This window comes from Diadema antillarum, unplaced genomic scaffold, assembly GCF_040938485.1.
Source record: "Diadema antillarum isolate AM-2024a unplaced genomic scaffold, OU_Dant_1.0 seq00001688_RagTag, whole genome shotgun sequence".
Classification (NCBI taxonomy): Eukaryota; Metazoa; Echinodermata; class Echinoidea; order Diadematoida; family Diadematidae; genus Diadema; species Diadema antillarum.
In genome coordinates, this window is record NW_027272383.1 from 312,896 (window position 1) to 333,559 (window position 20,664).

The 20,664-nt window shown below is 37.8% G+C and overlaps 1 protein-coding gene across 1 annotated transcript; it reads right to left on the reverse strand.

Annotated features, from left to right (window-relative positions):
- Window positions 1–551: 551 nt before the first annotated feature.
- Window positions 552–18,822, reverse strand: LOC139711702 (integrin alpha-V-like). Its single transcript, XM_071623560.1, has 13 exons — window positions 18,769–18,822; window positions 17,778–17,909; window positions 16,645–16,709; window positions 16,160–16,307; window positions 15,851–15,934; window positions 15,031–15,110; window positions 14,058–14,147; window positions 13,070–13,175; window positions 11,538–11,696; window positions 9,461–9,670; window positions 8,799–8,909; window positions 1,696–1,827; window positions 552–785 (listed from the first exon to the last, which is right to left on the reverse strand). The coding sequence occupies exons 1-13, from the start codon at window positions 18,820–18,822 to the stop codon at window positions 552–554; spliced, it is 1,605 nt and encodes a 534-aa protein (XP_071479661.1).
- Between the last annotated feature and the right edge of the window lie 1,842 nt (window positions 18,823–20,664).

Genomic DNA, 20,664 nt, shown 5'->3' on the forward strand with positions numbered 1-20,664 from the left:
ATATTTCATAATTTCATATTTTAACGATAGTACTGCATCAAAGCGTATTGCAAATCTAAAAGGCATATAACAGACCTCTTTCCCTATGTGTTCGAATAAACATTGCATATTCATACATAATGATAAAGGCATATAAAAAAATGATCTGCCATTTCTTTATAGGCTACAGAGAGAATCGCCAAGAAATAAAAGATTAGACAACCCTTTTGGACAACACATTTTTCGTCGACTTCTGGTCCCCATCATTTGGAGAAGTTCTTCTGAATTGATTGTTGAAGTCAAAATGCAAAGTGAAATTTTAAGGCAATTAATATCCCATTCAGGGCCAGCTGCAAAGAACAAACACACAAACAAACAAACAAACAAACAAACAAACAAACAAACACACACACACAAACAAATAAACAAAAACAAAACAAATAAACAAATACAAAATACCAAAAAAAGAACAAAAACAAAAACAGCGAAAAACACAACACGTAAACACAAGAGCAACAATCAAGCTTAAGTTGATATTACTTAACTTCATTCAAAGTACCAGCTAAGCCTAATTAAATCATATCATCGTCGCCCTTGCTGACACTTTCACCGATGTTCTGGGGATCTCCACCCTTGTCGGATTTGACCATGTCCTCATCTCCGGCGGTTTCCACCGTGTCTGCCGGATCTGCATCTTGGACGGGTGAATATATCTTGCCCTTGGCCATCATGCGAGAATGCCGGATACTCTGGCGAAGCTTCCTCCTCTGATCCGAATTCAGCTTGCGCCTCTTGAAGAATCCGGCCTATAATTGGATATGGAAATGAGACAAAACGGGGCTAGAAGGCTACACAGTAAAATGACGCAATTATTGGATTCAGGGAACTTTACATACTTATGTAGCATTATCTGGATGTATAATACTTCATTATATGATATCTATCATTATCGGAGTCTTGGATTTCATATAAGTTAGATCACCAATACATTAGACCGGTCAGTAGCCAAGGAGCTTAGCCGAAATATAGGGGAAAGCTTGCCTGTGTGCTGACACACAGACACTTAGCGATTATAAGAATGTATGTTTTAAAGAAAAATCAACATATTTTCACTTCTCATAGCATAATGAAAAATCAGTTGACTTATATACCTGTTTCAGAAAGCTGGAGGAATAATACTACCCTTTACATAATGTTAGTAACACGTCGAACGAATGTGTACTTTTCATTAAAAGAATGAAATTTTGTAGAATTCTCTTTACATATATTTTTTCTATATCTTTGACCATGCATGACGTCACATGTTTTAGTCTTCTCATCCAGTCGTGGACTAGAGTTAACCCAGTCACAAGCTTCATCTGAAAATGTCAGTGACATTATGCATAAAAAACAAGTCATATACGGGAAACACAACCTTATTATCACTTGATGCGGTTTCAGTACACCCTGGGGTACCAAAAAGAAATCTGACAACATTTTGGCAGCCAATGTGTATTGTGTAAGATATACATCTTCCGAACACGGGATGACGCCGTACAAAGCGATACCCCAGGGTATGACGTGGTACTGCGTGGTGCATCTCTTGTGCACCCTACGTTTAACTCTTTCGTTAACAGACTGCCTAGATGACGTCGACGGTTTCTATTAACGCAGGGGAACCGAGGGATTAAACCAATACCCCGAATGAAAATATATGAAAACTTAATCTCATCTTACGAAGTAGAGGCCGATCACAATAGCAACGAGGATTATCACGCCACCGATGATGGATGCGATGTAGACATACGGGGGCGTGGTTTCCTTCAAGACGATCGTCTCAGCGAACTCGACCTCGACGAAGGTGTCGACCTGTATGAGCGTGAGTTCGAGCGATGAAACACCACAACATGTCAACTGATGTTTGTTGATATTAATTTCATGAATACGTTTTTTTCTTCTTCTTCTTCTGCTCTATAATAGTCATACATAATATGAAAAATAAGAACAATTTAAAGATACAAAATAAGAAAGTAAAAAAATAGGCCTACATCTATATGAATGATAATTATGAAATTATAACAATACGAAAGATGTATATTACTACTGTTGCAACAACCATTACTGAAATTAATTCTGATTATATCTATTATTAGTAGTAAAAAAAGGACCACCGAGATTCCACCCGACAGCTTTAGTGCTGGTTCTAATTCTTATAGCATGCAGCAGGTACTGCATAATTATTCATATTAATGAAATTGAGTTGTTTCTACTGCAAGTGATTGACAAATTGAGGGTAATTTGTCAATCAGTTGCAATGAAAACAATTCGAAGCAAGAATCCCGTTAATTTGAAGAAATTATCATCTTTTAATCACTGGATGATCACTTCTGAATTTCACTTCACATATATTTTTATACTGGACAAGATTAAATTCATTAACTGTGGGCAAAATTAAAAAGAAATTAACAAAAAGTGGTCAATTTAACATAAATATGCAGAGTTGAGGAACAGGAACTTCGATGGTTGAAAATATACAGCGTGTCCCGAAAAAAACGAAACCGACTTTCATTGCAATTCTTTGCAATTATAATCATATATTTGCTTTATGAGATATGCATAAATGGAAAGATACCTCTCTTCTTTCATTTGATGCACAACTCATTGTTCATAATTAATGCATGACTGAGTTCGAACAATAGACAGTAATGCTACTAAATTTTCATTTGCACGAGCAAATGGCAACTTTGAATGAGTCTTTTAGGCTTTTTCGGCAATATTTTGCAAAAAATAAAATCATAGCCTTAATATCCATTTTTCATCTCATGCCTAAAAATGATCTACGCCGGCTCGAGAAAACTTAATTTGAAAATATGCTTCCATTTTACCCAGAAAGATGGGTAGTAAAGGAGCCAGTTAGCTTTCCCGACGCCTGCCCGATTTGGCAGATAACAATGGCCTTCATGCTTCAAAGAATTTACACAAACATGAAGGGAGGGGGGTAAAAGGGAATGTTACAGACGGTTCGGCATAGGGTCGTAAATTAGCACATGATCGTGAGCTTGCCTGACCATGCAGCAAACCACAGAGCAAAGGATGTTCATCAGCAGAATGTTGAAGGGGGAGTGGAGTAACCGACCGAAAAAGCCTTCCGAGCCCCCCCCCCCCCCAAAAAAAAAACAAAACAAAAACAAAACAAAAAAAAAACCAAAAAAAAAACACCAAAAAACAAAAAACCAAACAACCAAACAACCAAACATACAAACAGAAGACGACTTTCAGTCCTGCACTTGTACCTTTGAAAAGTTAGAAGTGCAAGTTCAGTGATAAATAAAGTGATGTACCCTCTCTTTCTGCTTCACCTCCCCCTTCAAAAACTTTAAAACCCTGTCAGTGATAAAGGACGAACCACGCGTGAGGGAAATGTAGAGAGCAATGGAAACAGTGAGAGAAGTTTGAGGTATACAAAATCATCAAAATGTGTACAGTTACCATTGCTGTAACGTTGATTTCCCATAGCCATTGGACTGCATGCAGCCTGAGAATACACACGATATTACTCTTCAATTATTTGCTAAGTCTCATATCTTATTCTAAATAAATGACAACAAAGGGCTTTCCGTCTTATACAGCATTCTCTGTAAATACACCCCCCCCCCCCCCCCGGAACAACATTCACTGTAGCACTGCCATTGTTTTGTGTGAATTCAATGGCGCAGGTGAGCCCATTGTCTAATGCTAAGTCGGGAGAGCTGAATGCTTGTTTTATAGTCCAAGAGCATTAGGTCAAAAAAGGCCTAAACCTGGACATTTTTGGTAACAAGCTGATTTTTTTCAGGATAGGTCCAGAAAAATGTCTAGAATAACATACTAAAAGTCCTCATGAATCCTCCTTGAGCGTTTTCCGCAATCCAAGATGGCGTCCAAAATGGCCGCCATTTCCAGAATTTCTTATAACTTTTCAACCAGAGAACCCAAATACAAAATTAAAATGTCTAAATATATGTTTTGAAGCATGAAGAACTCAATAAAACACATATAAAGAGATGTTGATGCACGCAAGTACCGAAATCCAAGATGGCGTCCAAAATGGCCGCCATTTTTTGAAATTCTTATAGCTTTTCAGTCAGGTAACCCAAATACGAAATTTAAATGTCTAAATATATGTTTTGAAGCATGAAGAACTCATTGAAACACATATCAAGAGATTTTGATGCACGCAAGTACCGAAATCCAAGATGGCGTCCAAAATGGCTGCCATTTTCTGAAATTGTTATAGCTTTTCAGCCAGGTAACCTAAATACAAAATTTAAGTGTCTAGATATATGTTTTGAAGGATGAAGAACTCAATAAAATACATTTTAAGAGATGTTGACGCACACAAGTACCGTAATCCAATATGGCAACCAAAATGGCCGCCATTTCCTGAAATTTTTATAACCTTTCAACTAGAGAACCCAATACACAGTTTAAGTGTCTTTACACGTTTCGAAACATGAATAACTCAATAAAATACATAGTAAGATATTTAGACGCACGAATGTGCTGATTTTAACGCTCGACCTCTTCCTTATATGGAAAATGGGGTGCAACCAATTTTATCTCACAATTATGTAAATAAATGTCAATATATTTTATAAGAAACTTTTTATTTAAAATATAGTTCTTATGTGTAAAGTATACAAATAAAAGCATTTGCATGTTAACGTCAAGGAGTGTGTCCTTGTTACGAGAGAAATATTTCACCAACAGATTTGTTGCTAAACATAAAGCCTATACTAGAAGGCAATATCCGTTTACCACATGGTCGATTTTCGTCACCTTAAGCACATGAGATGAAAATTTAGTGCTAGCCCCTTTTTATTACCAATGCATTTGATGTCTACCATGAGGTGAGTTCCAGTTGAAACTGTCAGTTATCACTTGAGAAATAAAAACAATTCTTTGAAAAGTAAAGTTATTTGTGCATGGAGGGGGGATACTCCTCCACCATACGAGGGACCTTTTTTCTTTCTTTTTTTTACTCGAAAGTGAAATACATAGTGCAAGCGTTTGGTAAGATATTGAATTATTTCCATCAAAGAGTAGGAAATTGGATATAAAGTAGTATTCAGGGAAATGGGCAATATGATTATGGAAGGGTGTGTGTGTGTGGGGGGGGGGGGGGTCCCCTCCCCCTCCCCCCCCCCCAACATGAGGGAGATTTTGCATTTTCAGACCTGATATTCAGACATCCTGATGCACCCTATTGGTGAAATATTAGATTTTTGTTTCCATCAAAAAAGGAAAAAAAAGATATACAATCATGGAAGTGCGCGGTTACAGGGTTGCCTGCTCCCACACGAGGGAAAATTTCGTATTTTCACAGAGCTGTTGCATCCATTTGATGAAATACCCGATATTTGTTTTCTATTTGAAAACGTGAGGAAAAATATATATTCAGGAAAGTGTCGGGGAGGGAGAAGTGTATGAAAGGAGAATACTCCTTCCCATACCTCAGAAATTTTTGAATTTTCCAATTTGAAATTCAGAGATTTAGCGCACTCTTTGGTGAAATATCTGAGATTTGTTTTTGTCCTAAAAGTAAGAAATTAATACTTATGGAAATATGCGGGGGAGGCGTATGAGGTGATGCACTTTCCCACAAAATGGAGATTTGTTTTTTTTTTTCAGGTTACGAGTTTTATGGTGCGCTCTGTTGATGAAACACTAGATTTTTGTTTCTAATAAAGAGTGTAAGTAGAATAAAGACTAGTATATTCAAGGCAATGAGCTAGTAGATGATGGGGGGGGGGTCACTTTCGACTGGAGGGAGTTTTGCATTTCGATGATCGTCATTAAACGGCCTAATGCACCCTTGGTGTTATATGGAGAAAATTATCCATTCTCAAAGAGTAGATAATAATAGTCTCATTATCCCCATCCACCATAGAAAAGAAGGAGCTTTTACACTTGAATAGAAATGAAATAATTATATCATTTACACACATTTGATGGAATATTTGGGAATTGTTAATCAAAAGGGAAATTTAATATATATTGGGGGAAGTGAGCGGTTGAAGAGTTAGGGCAAATTACCCTTCAATATGAGGGAACTAACATTTGCATTTTGTAGGTGAAAGATCTAGTGCACACTTTTTGATGACAGATTCGGAAATTTGTTAATCTCAAAAGTGTACAAAGTCTATAAAAAGGGGCCGAGCGAGGGACATTAAGCATTTTTATGATTGCAACTGAATGACAAAATGCAAATACTTCAGGTTGAATATTTGGAAAATAATGATTGTACAGGCCACCACCTTCCCCAAAGAGGAGGGGGGGGGGGGATGCATCCAACCCAACCTATACCCATTTTGTGCACATTTACAGGAAAGATTCCACTGGACCTTCTGAGTTGTTGAGTCTCGAACATTATGTTGAATTTCTTTGTCTCTTGAAACAGGCTAAAAACAGCAAATTTTGATGAACAAATGGCGGCCATTTTGGGCAACATTTGGTTTTCGGGAAGAACTCACATGATTTTATTTGTACTTATGTGCTTCATGATCTCTAAATAAGTATTTCGTTGGGTTCCTTATGTCTTAAAATATATATTTATACATTTAAGTGCGTATCGCAATTACGTAGTTGCAGGGTTATGAGAAAAACAGGAAATGGCAGCCATTTTGGACACCACTTTGGATTTCTGGAAGTGCTCAAGTGCTTTATTTGTGTTTCAAAATCTCTGAATAAGTATTTGGTTCCTTGAGACTCAAAACGTATATTTCGACATTCCAAGTGTGTACAGTTGACATCTACTTGCAAAATTATGAAAAAAAAATCAGGAAATGGCGGCCATTTTGGACGCCATCTTGGATTACGGTACTTGTGAGCTTCAACAACTCTTAATACGTACTTTATTGAGTTCTTCATCCTTCAGAACATATATGTAGACATTTAAATTTTGTATTTAGGCTACCTGGCTGAAAAGTTATAAGAATTTCAGAAAATGGCAGCCATTTTGGACGCCATCTTGGATTACGGTACTTGCGTGCATGCATCAAAATCTCTTGATATGTGTTTCAATGAGTTCTTCATGCTTCAAAACATATATTTAGACATTTAAATTTCGTATTTGGGTTACCTGACTGAAAAGCTATAAGAATTTCAGAAAATGGCGGCCATTTTGGACGCCATCTTGGATTTCGGTACTTGCGTGCATCAACATCTCTTGATATGTATTTTATTGAGTTCTTCATGCTTTAAAACATATATTTAGACATTTAAATTTTGTATTTGGGTTCTCTGGTTGAAAAGTTACAAGAATTTCTGGAAATGGCGGCCATTTTGGACGCCATCTTGAATTGCGGAAAACGCTCAAGGAGGATTTATGAGGACTTTTAGTATGTTATTCTAGACATTTTTCTGGACTTATCCTGAAAAAATCAGCTTGTTACCAAAAATGTCCAGGTTAAAACTAATACTCTTGGACTATTACGACTATCCGTAGAATCGGTAGAAATGAAGCATGTTTTCATGCACATTTTTCTCAAGCATGCGTTATTCATATGTGACGCATAAGATCTCATACGAAAGAAGAAAATACGGATATTTAGGTTATGAACTTTGTTTTTCTAAAACGTACGTTAAACGTCTGAAAAAATTACTCAAAGTCACCATTTGCGCTTGCAAATGAAAATTTGATAGCACCACTGTTCGTTGTTCCAACTCAGTCATGCATGAACGATGAACATTAAGTTGTACATCAAATGAAAGAAGAAAAGTTTATCTTTCCGTTGATGTATATCTCAAAAAGAAATGTATGATTTCGATAGTAAACAGTTGCAAGGAAACTCGGTTTCGTTTTTTCTGGGACACGCTGTATAGCCAATTGGAAAATCAGTAATAGAATAAAAAAATTAGAGTCTTTTATATACTGTACGAACTTCAAGTTATTGTATGGAAAACAAAAATGCCACACCAAACCAGAGCAATGTGTTTTCTGGGACTTGACTGGCTGACGTGATAACACAATGCAGAGCACCATTAGATAATGTTGGGATTAAAGGGATAAAAAATGTTGGGATTAAAGGGATGGTATTTGAGTTTCTCTTAGAATTGTATGCTCTTTCATATATCATACGAGTGGTTCAAATATACAAGCTTGCTTTTTAGTGGACATTCTATTTTTTTTTTCAACTGAAGCATAACTTTGTATTTTTGCCAGTATGCATTCTCGCTTTTATCTGTACCATTTATCCTTTGCAAAGTCGAATGTTTGTTTATAATAAAATGCCTGATTTATTCTTCTGTGTTATGATTTGTTGGAAAAAGAAGAATGAAAATAAATGAATGAAATGACATGAAATGAAATGAAATTCATCTATAAAAAAAAAAATCATCCTCAAAATACATTGGAAACCTGAAGCCCCATTTCAACCAAAACTGTACCATCTCTTTAAAGGGATCGTATAGTTTTGGTCGAGACTTAACTTCAGGTTTTTATCATTTTTAGGTGAGATAGTGAGAATCCTCTTATGAATATGAAAGAGCATGTAATTCCATGAGGATTTCAATATTTATTTGATGAAAATTGTATTTGAAATGGCTGAGATATCCAAAACAGAGTGATCCTAATAAAGTGTGGGACCCACATTATTTTTATTACGATCGTTTTGTTCTACTTTGTTTTGTGTTGTTTCAGCTATTCCAAACCAGATTTTCATCAAATAAACCTTTAACTTTGATTTCCTCTTAAAACGGTATGATCTGTACTGTTTCATAAATGTTTTCTTGGTATCTCGCAAAAAAGTTAAAGCCCAATTTTCATCTCCACCAATACTGCACCATCTCTTTAAACTCACGCTAATGGGATGGACGATGGGGTGCGGAGAAAACGTGATTCCAGGGTAGAACGATCCATCGACAAGAACCGAAGCAGTGGATGTGATCCTAAAGGCGTCTACCGAGGTATCCTAATATAGATTATAACCAGATGACGATTAGGGGTAAGTGAAGATAGGAAATACACGAGCAGTAATCAGACTCGACCCCTGTAAACTCATGTATCAACATCCAATCATCCCTATTACCTGCCGTCATATTATCAAGTGCCTTATCAATATGTTTATCACTAGTGTTTTGATAATGATAATTGATAATCATACTGGACGTGACGCTGTTTCCACATATTGAGAAATTAACATATTACTGTAAAACGAGAAATTTTCGCGTGCATTTTAATTTCGCGAATTTCGCGAGAGCCAAGATTCGCGAAATTAAAATGCACGCGAAAGTTCTTGTCTACACTATATGCATTGAATGCCAGTAGCAGTTCGCAAAAATTTCATGCCGCAAAAAAGGCCGTCGGCTCCAATTCGCGAAAAGTTCATGCCGCGAATATAATCATGTTTTACAGTATTACTATTATACGAGTGCAGTTTCTTTGGTGCTTTTCCTGCCACCTCGAAATCTTTAATTTGACCTACAGCTTCTCAGTGCATGGTATCATCTGTTTCCTACTCACGTTCAGCACTGCGTCTGCTATGACGGTGGTCGTGACAGTGACGACCACGCTACCCCTCCCAGCGCTAGATCCCGTATTGATGGAGGTGACTAGACAGGTAAACTCGTAGCACTCGACTTCACCATCGTCGCAGGAAACGTGGAGGACGGTCCGCGTGGAGTTGTCGTTGACGTCATCAACCGTTGTAGCAGTGGTGCCTTCTTCACGTGTCTGTGTAACCCAATTTCGGGGGGGGGGGGGGGTGAATTGAGTTCATTTATCAGAGTTCAGTGATAGAGTTAATTGCAATACAGATAAATTGATCAAATCAGATCACTGCAAGCTTAATTTACAAGGACGGTTCGATATTATAGTCCCTCTGATTTGCTCCTCATCATAATACTTTATGGATTTCATTGTTGCATTGTTTTCTATTTTGTTGTTATTGTTGTTGGTGGTGGTGGTGATGATGATGATTGTAGAGGGGGATCCTAAATCATCTAATCGAATTGATAAACTTATCTAATGTATGGGTTACAGGTGTCGGCAAATAAGATTCTGCTGGATCGAGAGGTATTAGTTTATACCCCCGTCAATAAAGGCGAAATGAGCCGGAATGCCGTTGGAATGAAAATTCTTCCTGCATTCCTGCATATTTGAAGTGCATTCTAAAAATTCTGACGACATTCTGAGTGCGTTCCAAACATTCGGGCCCATTCTTGTGGCCAGCCCGAATGTTTTACCAATGCTTAAAACATTCGAGGAGCATTCGAAGTGGAGAAATATCGATTTTCATTCGAAGGGTATTCTAACTGGACTCTGATTGCATTCTAAATATTCCTACGGCATTCTAAATATTCTGACGGCATTCTGACAGCATTTGAAACAATCTGATCTCATTTGAGGAAGAGTCGGAGACTCGGAACGGTGTTGCACCTCAAATTCTGCCAAAATATCTCAAATGCTCAAATGCTCATACAATTAACCCCAGTTAAATACATTGTGCTGGTTAGTGAAAAGGTTAGAGTAAAGATTAGCTTTAGGGTTAGAGTTTGGGTTAGGGTTAGGATTAGGTTCAGGATTAGGAGTAGGGTTAGGGTCACGGGAAGGGTCTGGGGTAATTGCCCAGGGGGTAACTGGCCTAGACACTCTCTTTCAAGAAGGTCTTGCTGGAGGACAGCAATCTGTAGTAAAGCAATATGGTCCAAGGATGATCGGGTTGAGACTGGTGAAAATCACCATTTTTATACGCTACCATTCCGGCGGCATTCTTGACACACACGGGATATTCGTGTTGCATTCTAAGTACATTTTAAGTGTATATTCTAATTTTACGGGCTGCATTCTGTTTGAATTCGTGAACATTCAAAGTATATTTGGTAGCCATTCCTGGAACGTTATGGCCGCATTCGAAATGAGTTTGTACTGCATGCGAGACGCTTTCCGACCATCAGACTTAGGGTAGCAATCGAAGTGCTTTCTAAAGACTCTGACCGCATTCTAACAGTATTCTGAATATTCCTACAGCGTTCCAAGTACATTCGAGCAGCATTCGACAGCTAATAAATCCGTAATGTGCAAGAAGGATTTGGGAAGGATTCGAAGTCCATTCCAAGTATTCGCACAGCATTCCCTACCAAACTATTAGAATTAGAATTTTTCTCCCGTACGTGGCGCGAATTTGGAAAATCTTTAATTTCGGTTGGTTCTGCTTGATTCGTACTGATTCCGAATAAGTGTGACGGGGGTATTACGACGCTTTATTCCTCTTGTTTGCTCTGTTGCGATTTAAAAAAAAAATGATGAAAATAATCCTGAGTATTACGAATGATCAAGAAAATATGACACATGCCAGGGGGAACAGATGAACATTAGGAGGACGACGTCGGCTGTGGAAAGTAGGCCAACAAACTCATGAAACGCAAGGATACGAGATTGCTATATTATATGGAAAAGGATGACTAGATTACTTTTGGTGCAAATGCAAAGTGAACCAAGAAAGGGAAGCATCCCTGACATAAACTTGTGCGAACAATCGGAGAGTTTGTACGGATCGATATTTCCCGTTCTATACACATACTGGGATATCATTATTTACCATATTCTGTCCATTTTCCAAAGTTCTGTGCGAGCAGGTGTGGCCTGTATCCATGGTAACGTCCGGTTCGGTCATGATGTACGCTCCGCCCTTCAGTCTCATTGGCCAGAGGATAGTCAGGTACGTGACTCCCACGGCGCTTGGACCAGCATTGTTCAGCTGGTATTCAAACATGAAGTAATAAAACATATTAAACGAAATTCCACGCCATTCCATTCCAATTCAAGTTTATTTCAATCGTTCAATCGTAATCGTGTGTGTGTGTGTGTGGGGGGGGGGCTGTGTTTGGGCTTGTGGGTTTTGCACGGGTTGAATCGGGGCGGATTGGGTGGGAATGGGGTTTGATTTGGAGTGGAAGATAATTATAAATTGTACTGAGAACTATGTGGGTATATATATATATGACAGATAAAGATTTATGTCGCTTGTAACGGGGAGGGCTAATAGAGTTCTTATAAAAGATTTCATTTTTTAATTGCGTTATATACTCTTACTGTATATGCATTCTTTTACAAGGGGGATATGATACATAATATATATATATATATATATATATATATATATATATATATATACCCCTCTGAATAATATCCTTCTTTCATTTTCATATGCCTTGTCCGCCTTGGACTACTTAACATAACAATGTCGGAATCTCGGAGCTTGGGTATTTGTTCCATGTTCATCGTGTCACTGCCGGTAACCAGGGACAGCCTGGTGGTAGTGTCGCTGCCCGGAAAGCAGTAGATGACAGGTTCGAGTCCCACCGGTTCCTTTTTTTTCCCGACATGTTTGTTAATTTACAGATCAGCAGTTGCGATCTTAACAAATTTAATTTGTAGAGGGAGACAAACTGAAGAAACTTACACCTGAACCTTCACCCCTCTGAATAATATCCTTCTTTCATTATCATAAATGCCTTGTCCGCCTTGGACTACTTAACATAACAATGTCGGAATCTCGGAGCTTGGGTATTTGTTCCATGTTCATCGTGTCACTGCCGGTAACTAGGGACAGCCTGGTGGTAGTGTCGCTGCCCGGAAAGCAGTAGATGACAGGTTCGAGTCCCACTGGTTCCTTTTTTCCGACATGTTTGTTAATTTACAGATCAACAGTTGCGATCTTAACAAATTTAATTTGTAGAGGGAGACAAACTGAAGAAACTTACACCTGAATATATATATATATATATGTTCACATATTCGACGTGTTCAAGTGGAACATAATATATATTATAAAAAGTATAGTTTCGTTAGTAGTTTTCATTTGGTTTCACTCTAATTGATTAATTATCAGTATCGATGTTTGAGTGAGAGATTATATTGCAGTAAATACTGTAAAATGATGTTCATTTTGTTTTAAACTTTATTTCTTTTCTTTTTTTTTACTTTGTACCCAGAAATGATTTTTTTTTTATTCATGTATGACTTAAATGAAATCAATAAAATGTGTGATTTGTTTGTTTGTTTGTTTTTGTCGATTGACTGTTTGTTTTTTGTTTGTTTGTTTGTTTGTTTGGTGTATAACACACTCACAGCCATGACGTGAACGATCTGAGGCCCAACGCTAGTCTCGCTGGACAGGTTGCGATCCGACGGATAATCCGTCTCCCTTACAATCAGTCTGTCCAGATCGGCCGCTCTGCATGGAGATGGTGGCGAAGGGATGTGAAAACAATGAAGGATTAAAAAAAGAGAAGGAACGTGAAATCAAGTTTAAAGGGGAACATAATGACATAATACGTATGGATTCAGTGAGCGCAGACATATTAGTAGCTGATCGAAAGAACGAAAGTGAAGTTTAAGGAATAACGACATTCAGACAAGCCTATCAAAAGTTATGAATTTTTAAAGTGTGGGTTAAGTCCATGTGACGTCATAGCTGGATAAGAACAGTCTGCAAGAGTAGGTGATGCCACATTTGTAGAAAGATCAACGGCAACGATCAAAGGCAACAAGAATTCCACCTACTTTTTTTTCTATCGTAGTGTATGGACACATGAAGGAGACAGAAAGAATGATATTACCTCTTGCATATTTGGTCCGTAGCAAGTCGAGGGAATAATATCATGCATTCTGCATTATTTTGATGAAAGTGTAATACATCAGTCGTACAAAGTGTAAAAATCAAACGATATTAATCGAACTTACAAAACGCTGAATCAGTAATCATTGATATAACAGGTGGTTTCACTACTAACATTTTCAAAACAGTGAGTTTCTTGTTTTTCGGAGTGATTGGATGTTCCATGATTTATAACGAAGTAGAAAATCGGGAAAATGATATTTCATGCAGAAACTCCCTTGTTGTTGAAAGAGCTGCTGTTAATGAAATGAAAAATAAAAGGGTAAGAGACCAGCGGATCTAGCGCTCACATCGCTCTTCGCTTTCATCGCGCTCTACTTCAGGCAAGATTTTTTTTTTCCAACAATCTGAAGTGGGAATATGACGTGGAATATTTGGGCCACATCCCCAATAACGTATTGTGTTTGAAGATAGACTGACATCTTAAGAAATGCTTACCCTTGAAGAGTGAGGTTAGCGGTAGCGTACACTGGAATGTTAGTCGTTCGCTCATTGTCGTGAATCGATCCTGGTTTCTCGGCATCAAAACTGGCAGAAAGATAATAACATTATTGGATTTGAAATAAGTTTTAAAGTTGAAGGAAGCAGCTCTCATCTGTCGTGTGACGAAGGAAGGGTTCCAAGCAGACAACGGTGAGCTTTAAATCTGCGACGCGAACGCTACCATAACAAGACGCTTCCTCCCCAATTGGACAATGGAAATAGCTTTCTAGCGCATGTTGTGCAGAACACATTTTTTTTTTTGCCAAATGGCGTCGCCTTAGCGTTCGCGTCCCAGATTTAAAGCTCGCTAATGGCTCAAAGTGACACGCCATATTAAGCTGCTTGTATAGTCAAATAAGTAAATTCAAACAAACGGAATTGTCGCAACTTTTTTTTTTTTACAATGGGATATAGAATGAGGAACTTATAAAGAGAATCACGCAGTAATCATTTTCATAAAAAAACATACCGGCACCATGTTTTTTCAGCCTGTAATTGAAATGATGGATCCCGAGGTGACGGGAATATAGGACTGTTTTCTTTTAGGAACAGCCCCGAGTAATATTGTCCTTGTCCTGTCAACGAGGAATCCATAATTTCACTTTCAGACAATCGATGAATATACCGTGACTATATGACGTCACAATATGGCACAATATTCTCAGTCGGCATTTGTCTTCAACATTGCAATGTTATGTGTGGTCACATGACGTGCAGACCAATCAGACCAATCAGCAAACAGGAATTTTCCATTGAAGAGAATATTATGGTCACTATGCACATCACACAAGAAATTTGATGAAGTGATTGAGTAATCGCTTAGCAAGTCTATGAAAGAATTTGCAAGTGATTATTCTCCCCTGCGTTTTCAATATCTTCTTCATCAAAAAATTTTCGCTGTCTCCATCGTTCGTTTCTCTGGACTTACCTCTGCGCTGTCAGATTGAAAGACACAGTCTCAGTGAAGGTGCTGTACGACTCAGTTTGATAGCGGAGCTCAAAAGCAACCTAAAACACAGCAATGTTACGTGGAAAAAAAGGTGACCATTATCACTATCGAAACCATTAACAATATGATACCAATGCCATTTACTTTACCATTATCTTTCCTATTACCACTACTATCACCACGTAAAATCTTACAGACTTTTCAAGTTCAGGTTCAAGTTGTTTTCACTTTTCACCGTACCGTTTTTCAGCCCTGAAACATTACTCTTAATCGACACTTTACCCTTCGCATTGTTGTACAATGTAGTTGCTTCCCGGCTCTTTTATCTCTTATACGTTATTATATATTCAAGTGATGTGCAGTTTTATCGCCCCGTCACTGTACAGGCATGCTAACCTGGAAACATGAAACTGCGCATTATTTCAATATGAGACCAATCTGAAGCAAATAATTTTCACACAGCAATAGATACATAATGTACTCTTAAATGAATCCCACAAGGATTGGAACAATCATCCCCCAGCATTCCCACTGATTCCACTGATCAGTTACTAGCCATCCCCTTTAAATCTGCTATTTAAGTGGGTAAGCTTTCTAGTTAATTTATCAGCAGATTCGGTGAACAGATATACTGTCGGATAATAATTGTAAACACACTGTTTTCGCACGACATTTGGCATGCTCTCTGATTTGCAAATCTAAATGCATCGACATTATTTTGTTGACCGATTATCAATCTAGACAACATCAACAACATCATGACCACCACCACCACCAACAACAACAACAACAAACTTACAGATGTGTTTGCGCCGACCGGATTTCCTAAGTCACACGTCCGGACCCTTGATGGGGCATGGTAGGTACAAGATGCAATCGCTCCCTGCGTCAAGGGGGAAAATCTCTCAATATTAGAAACATTATCCGCTCTATATATGCATTTTTACTGTTTATTTGTTCAGTTATAACGAAATTTTGACATAACGAAAGAAAACCGCCGTTCCCGAGGACTTCGTTATAACGGGAGTCCACTGTACTTGGAAATATTTTAGGTACCTGAGAAAAAAGTAGGTAAACTTTATGAAGATATAGATGGAAAGTATCTTACCGTACTAAATCTTCCCGCAGTCACGAAATAAACACCGTTTGGTTCCTGTATGCGCAGAAAGGAGAGGAAAGCATCCTCACCCTTGTTGGTTACCATGACATCCAGATTTATGATTTGAGCTTCACCTATTGTTAGCTCAGTGACGTCACTGGGAAACAAAGGAAAATGGATTATGTTATGACTATTCATTTATAAATGATATTACTATTGTATGCACTGTAATCAATGAAATTTACGAATGAGTGAAAGAATGAACAGATAGATGAATAAATGAATAGATGATGAAACTTAACTGACAAGAAGAACAGTTTGATAAAATCTAGGACTGCGGAGCTATTTCTCTCTTCTTCTTTTTTCTTATTCGATTCGTAACAGGCAGTTAAATCGAAGGGGTAATACCTGTTACGATGGTTAGCATGATTAGTGAATTATACTGACTCAGAGTTCAGGCTTTTGGGGACAATCTTCTTAGAACATTTTCTTACCTAGATGCCGTTACAGCTAGATCTGGAAAGCAGGTTGCACCAGCACATTCCCTGGCGAAGGCAATCTTGCAGGTGCATAAAAAAAAAAAAAATAACATGAAAAAAAATATATATGGCAGCGATCCTTGTGAGAATCATAATTTGTGATAGGAAGCCTTGACTATAAAATGAATTGGAACCAGTTAAGAAAATGTGTGATTTTTTTTAAATCATTGATGAAGAGGACAGTAAGTTGTTTCTTGAACCGAAACAATTGTTCAAAATAAGAATACTTTCACAGACGTCCAAAACAAAAATATCTGTCTTTGAAATAAACAAAATCCTAACAGGACCCCCATTCTGACTTTTACGTGAAGAATGAGTGGTCTCAAAGAGAAGCTTAAAAAGAAACATTAAAGCTCTGATCCAACTGTTGCATCCATGCTTGGAAATGATAGCAATGTCATATCACGGTGCTCTGTATCATTCCGTACAATGCTCTTTCTTTGATGACGTACCATAAGATAAAAAAATAATTATGTATCTCGTTAACCTTAATCCTTTCATGGTTATGTCCAGACTTTATGTTTGCACGTAACCCTTGAAAACTGTACGATGTGTATATAGAAACACACAGAAAACCGTTCTTTTAGGTTATGAACGGTTACCACGATAGTTGTAACAACGGCTTTGAGGGGAATATACATTGAGAAACATTAAGCAAATTTAAAGTTGAAGTAAAATTAAACATATGATTATATGAGCTGCAGGAATAAGAATTCAATGAGTCCATGATATCATGTAATATTCAAAACTTGTGTCCTTGGGCGACCTACTGAATATTTGAAAGCTTGCTTTATTTGTAGCTCCATATAATGCATGTAAAACTTGGTTTCAGACAGTCAGACAAAAGTGTTTAAGACACTGATAATCATGATCATAATACACATTATACGGTAATACACGGAGATTAACATGACATTGTACTTCCAAGACACGGACTGCAACATGTATGCGCGTTACGCTTCTAATCATAATAGCATCTGCACACGACACTGGTTTAAAATAACGGAATATATGACAAAGGGCTTGTATAGTTAAATTTTAGTGACCAGATTTGACCAGTCTGGTGGCTAGTAGTGATTTCTCCATACCGAACTGACGATGTGTGTGTTGACCTCCTCTGCGAGAACAGGCGGCACGGTACTAGCGTCCGTCTGTCCGTTGTCGACGAGTCGGTAGTCGAGGGAGACCGATATGGGCGTCTGCTTGTCCCGAATCGTTGGCTGACATAAGAAAACGAAACGTCTAGAAATTTACGCCAGCAAAACCATCATCGAATGGCTAGTGATGACATAACAATGCTTGATAATCACGTCACGTTCATCAGCATTCCGCAATGACACCATATTACCCGACTAGATCATCATCACAAACCCGTTTTCAATTTCTATCCGTCAACATTTAGTAAATCAAATTTTCTTCCACTGAAGTCTTACCTAACAATGAGTGTATCAGTATTTTTTTCCCATTTTTAAAAGTTCATTCTTTATTTTCTTACACAAAATGAAGAAACTACAGGTAATTTTGTTAGGCGATATCCAGGTTATAGAAAATGATATCTGCTATGTAAATTATCAAAGAACATTTAAATGACGTTTTGATATGTTAATAAATCTATCTCAGTCTGATATCATTTTCCCTAGGAACTCTGTTTCTTCTGTTATTTTGTATATCCTTCTCTAGAGTACTGTATACTCGGATCCCGAGCATTAATCATAGATCTGTATCAGAAAATGAGCAGAAAACAACCCGACTGAAGTGAAGCAAGAATATTATACCACACAGAACCGAGTTGGCCTATACTATGCGCACGTATGGGTACCTGGCAACATTAGGGAATGATAATTATTATGGCAGGCCGGCCCTGTGGTAGAACAGTGGTAACGCTGATAAAGGGTTCCTGACAACAACAACAACAAAAACAACAACAACAACAAACATAACCTATTGGTATTGCCAATTACAACGTATTTTTGTTTTTTGTTTTTTGTTTTATTTTAAAGGGGAACCGTAGCGCTTTGGTTCAATGACATGTGGCCAGCAACCAGCAACTTCAACAACAAGCAACAAATCACAACTTACGGCAACGAACGCACGAAGAACATTGCAGGATCGTACGTCGGTCTGGACTTGCATGGTTCTCTGGATTGATGACTGACTAGTCTCCACGAAGAATGACCGACGCAAGGCCAATTCTCGAGCGACGTCGAGCTGGATGTCGTATTGAAATTCTGCGATGTCAAAAGACAAAATCAACCGAGACAACTCAAGTAAATAATGTAAACGCCTGACACCATAATCTTGAGTGTCCTAAAAAAGACAATCCCCTCCCCAACTTCGCACAGGATGGGAACATCGTTCGACTATACACCTGTACACTATACTTGAGTGTTCTGACTCGTTTACTTTTGTAGGGGAACTTTCATAGCGTAATCTGTGTGAACTTTGAAAAAAAAGAATTAGTAAAAGCAAATATTCATCAAATGAACAGTGTTCTTGGACATCGTTGCAAAAGTGTTCTAAAACATTGGTTGATATTGAAGTATATGACACGTCAATTGTACGAATTACTGGCTAGCCTGCTAAGCTGAACATGATTCCGAAAGAATGTTATACCACCGCGAACGAGAGAATCTAGAATTAAGAAACGATGAGCGTGAAACTGAAAAAAAAAACCACCGTAGAAATGTCAGTTACAAACGAAACTAGCCAAGTGATACATTCATTACAACGCTTCTCTATAATTCAGATATTTCTGGAGTCAAACTGAGTTTCACTCCCATGAAAAAAAAAAAATCGGAAGAACATTGAGATGAAACTATATGAGTATAGGCCCTACTTGTTTAACGTCTTTAACAGTTCACCTAAAAGAATACTAAGTAATGTTAAAAAGTATATAACAGACTTTGTATCAAATACTGGAGGATAAAAAGTATTTGTGCACAATGATAACTCATAGAGATCTGTCAGGAATGAACAGACTGTTCAGAGAAACCATAAGAATAGAGAAAAATTCCCAATCCATACCAATTTCATTGGGCACGCTTTGTCCTTCATACTGAATACAGACGTCAATATTGAACCTATACGAGAAACAAAGAGAAAGGAATGTAATAGAAGGAATGTATCGGAAAACTAGAAGAAAAAATACATACCCGAAACACTAGATTTTGTCTTTCAAAGAGTGTTGAAAACGTCCTTCGAAGAACGGGATATTCGGTTCCTCGTGGGAGCTCAATGTTAATTTGAAGTGAAGATTTCCGCAAATATTACGTGAATTGAGTAAATGCAGCAATATTGGTAGAACACATCAGTAAAGTTTGGGGAAAATCGGACGATTTCTTTTAAAAGTTATGCATTTTTCAGAGCTTCGGTGCCGCCATTTCTAGATGAAGAGACCACAAATTCGTGACGTCACAGCATCACGACAGATTATAAAGAAATTTAAAAAGAATTCCACAACATTTCATTTTCTTGTATGATAAAAGAGCACTTGACTTACCTCCTTCAGAAAGCAGGAAAAATGATATCACCCTTATCAGTAACCATGATAACAAGTCAAAGAAATATGTACTTTTCATTGAACTTACCTTTTATTTTATCGTTCAAGGGATTATCATTTCTCCTTATTTTGAAAGATCCCCCCCACACACACACACACAGTTATGGCCGACATTATGGTGTTTTAAAAGTCAATATGTCTACACAGGGTGTAGGGCAATTACTCCCTATAGGCAGTTACCGCGGACCCTACGGTCTGTACACAGGGTGCGTGGATTGATTACCCTGCAACTTGTACCCCAGAGGAAGTGGTATACTCCTTGATGTCGAGGTCCAGAGAAGAGTGGGAAAAGGACAACTCTCCAACGGCCATCACAATCTGTCTGGTCCTGTACGGGAAGATTTCGAAAAAAAAAGAAGAAGAAGAAATGATTAAAGAATCAAACAGACGAATGTACAGACAAACAGACAAACAAA

Excerpts from the sequence above, each read along its gene's own strand:
- LOC139711702 (XM_071623560.1), bottom strand. The coding sequence starts at position 18,822 with ATGCAAGTCCAGACCGACGTACGATCCTGCAATGTTCTTCGTGCGTTC. Across the intron at positions 14,148-15,030 it reads TTCAATCTGACAGCGCAGAG|TTTTGATGCCGAGAAACCAG; the intron begins GTAAGTCCAGAG and ends TCTTTCTGCCAG. Across the intron at positions 8,910-9,460 it reads TAGCAGACGCAGTGCTGAAC|GATACCTCGGTAGACGCCTT; the intron begins GTGAGTAGGAAA and ends AATCTATATTAG.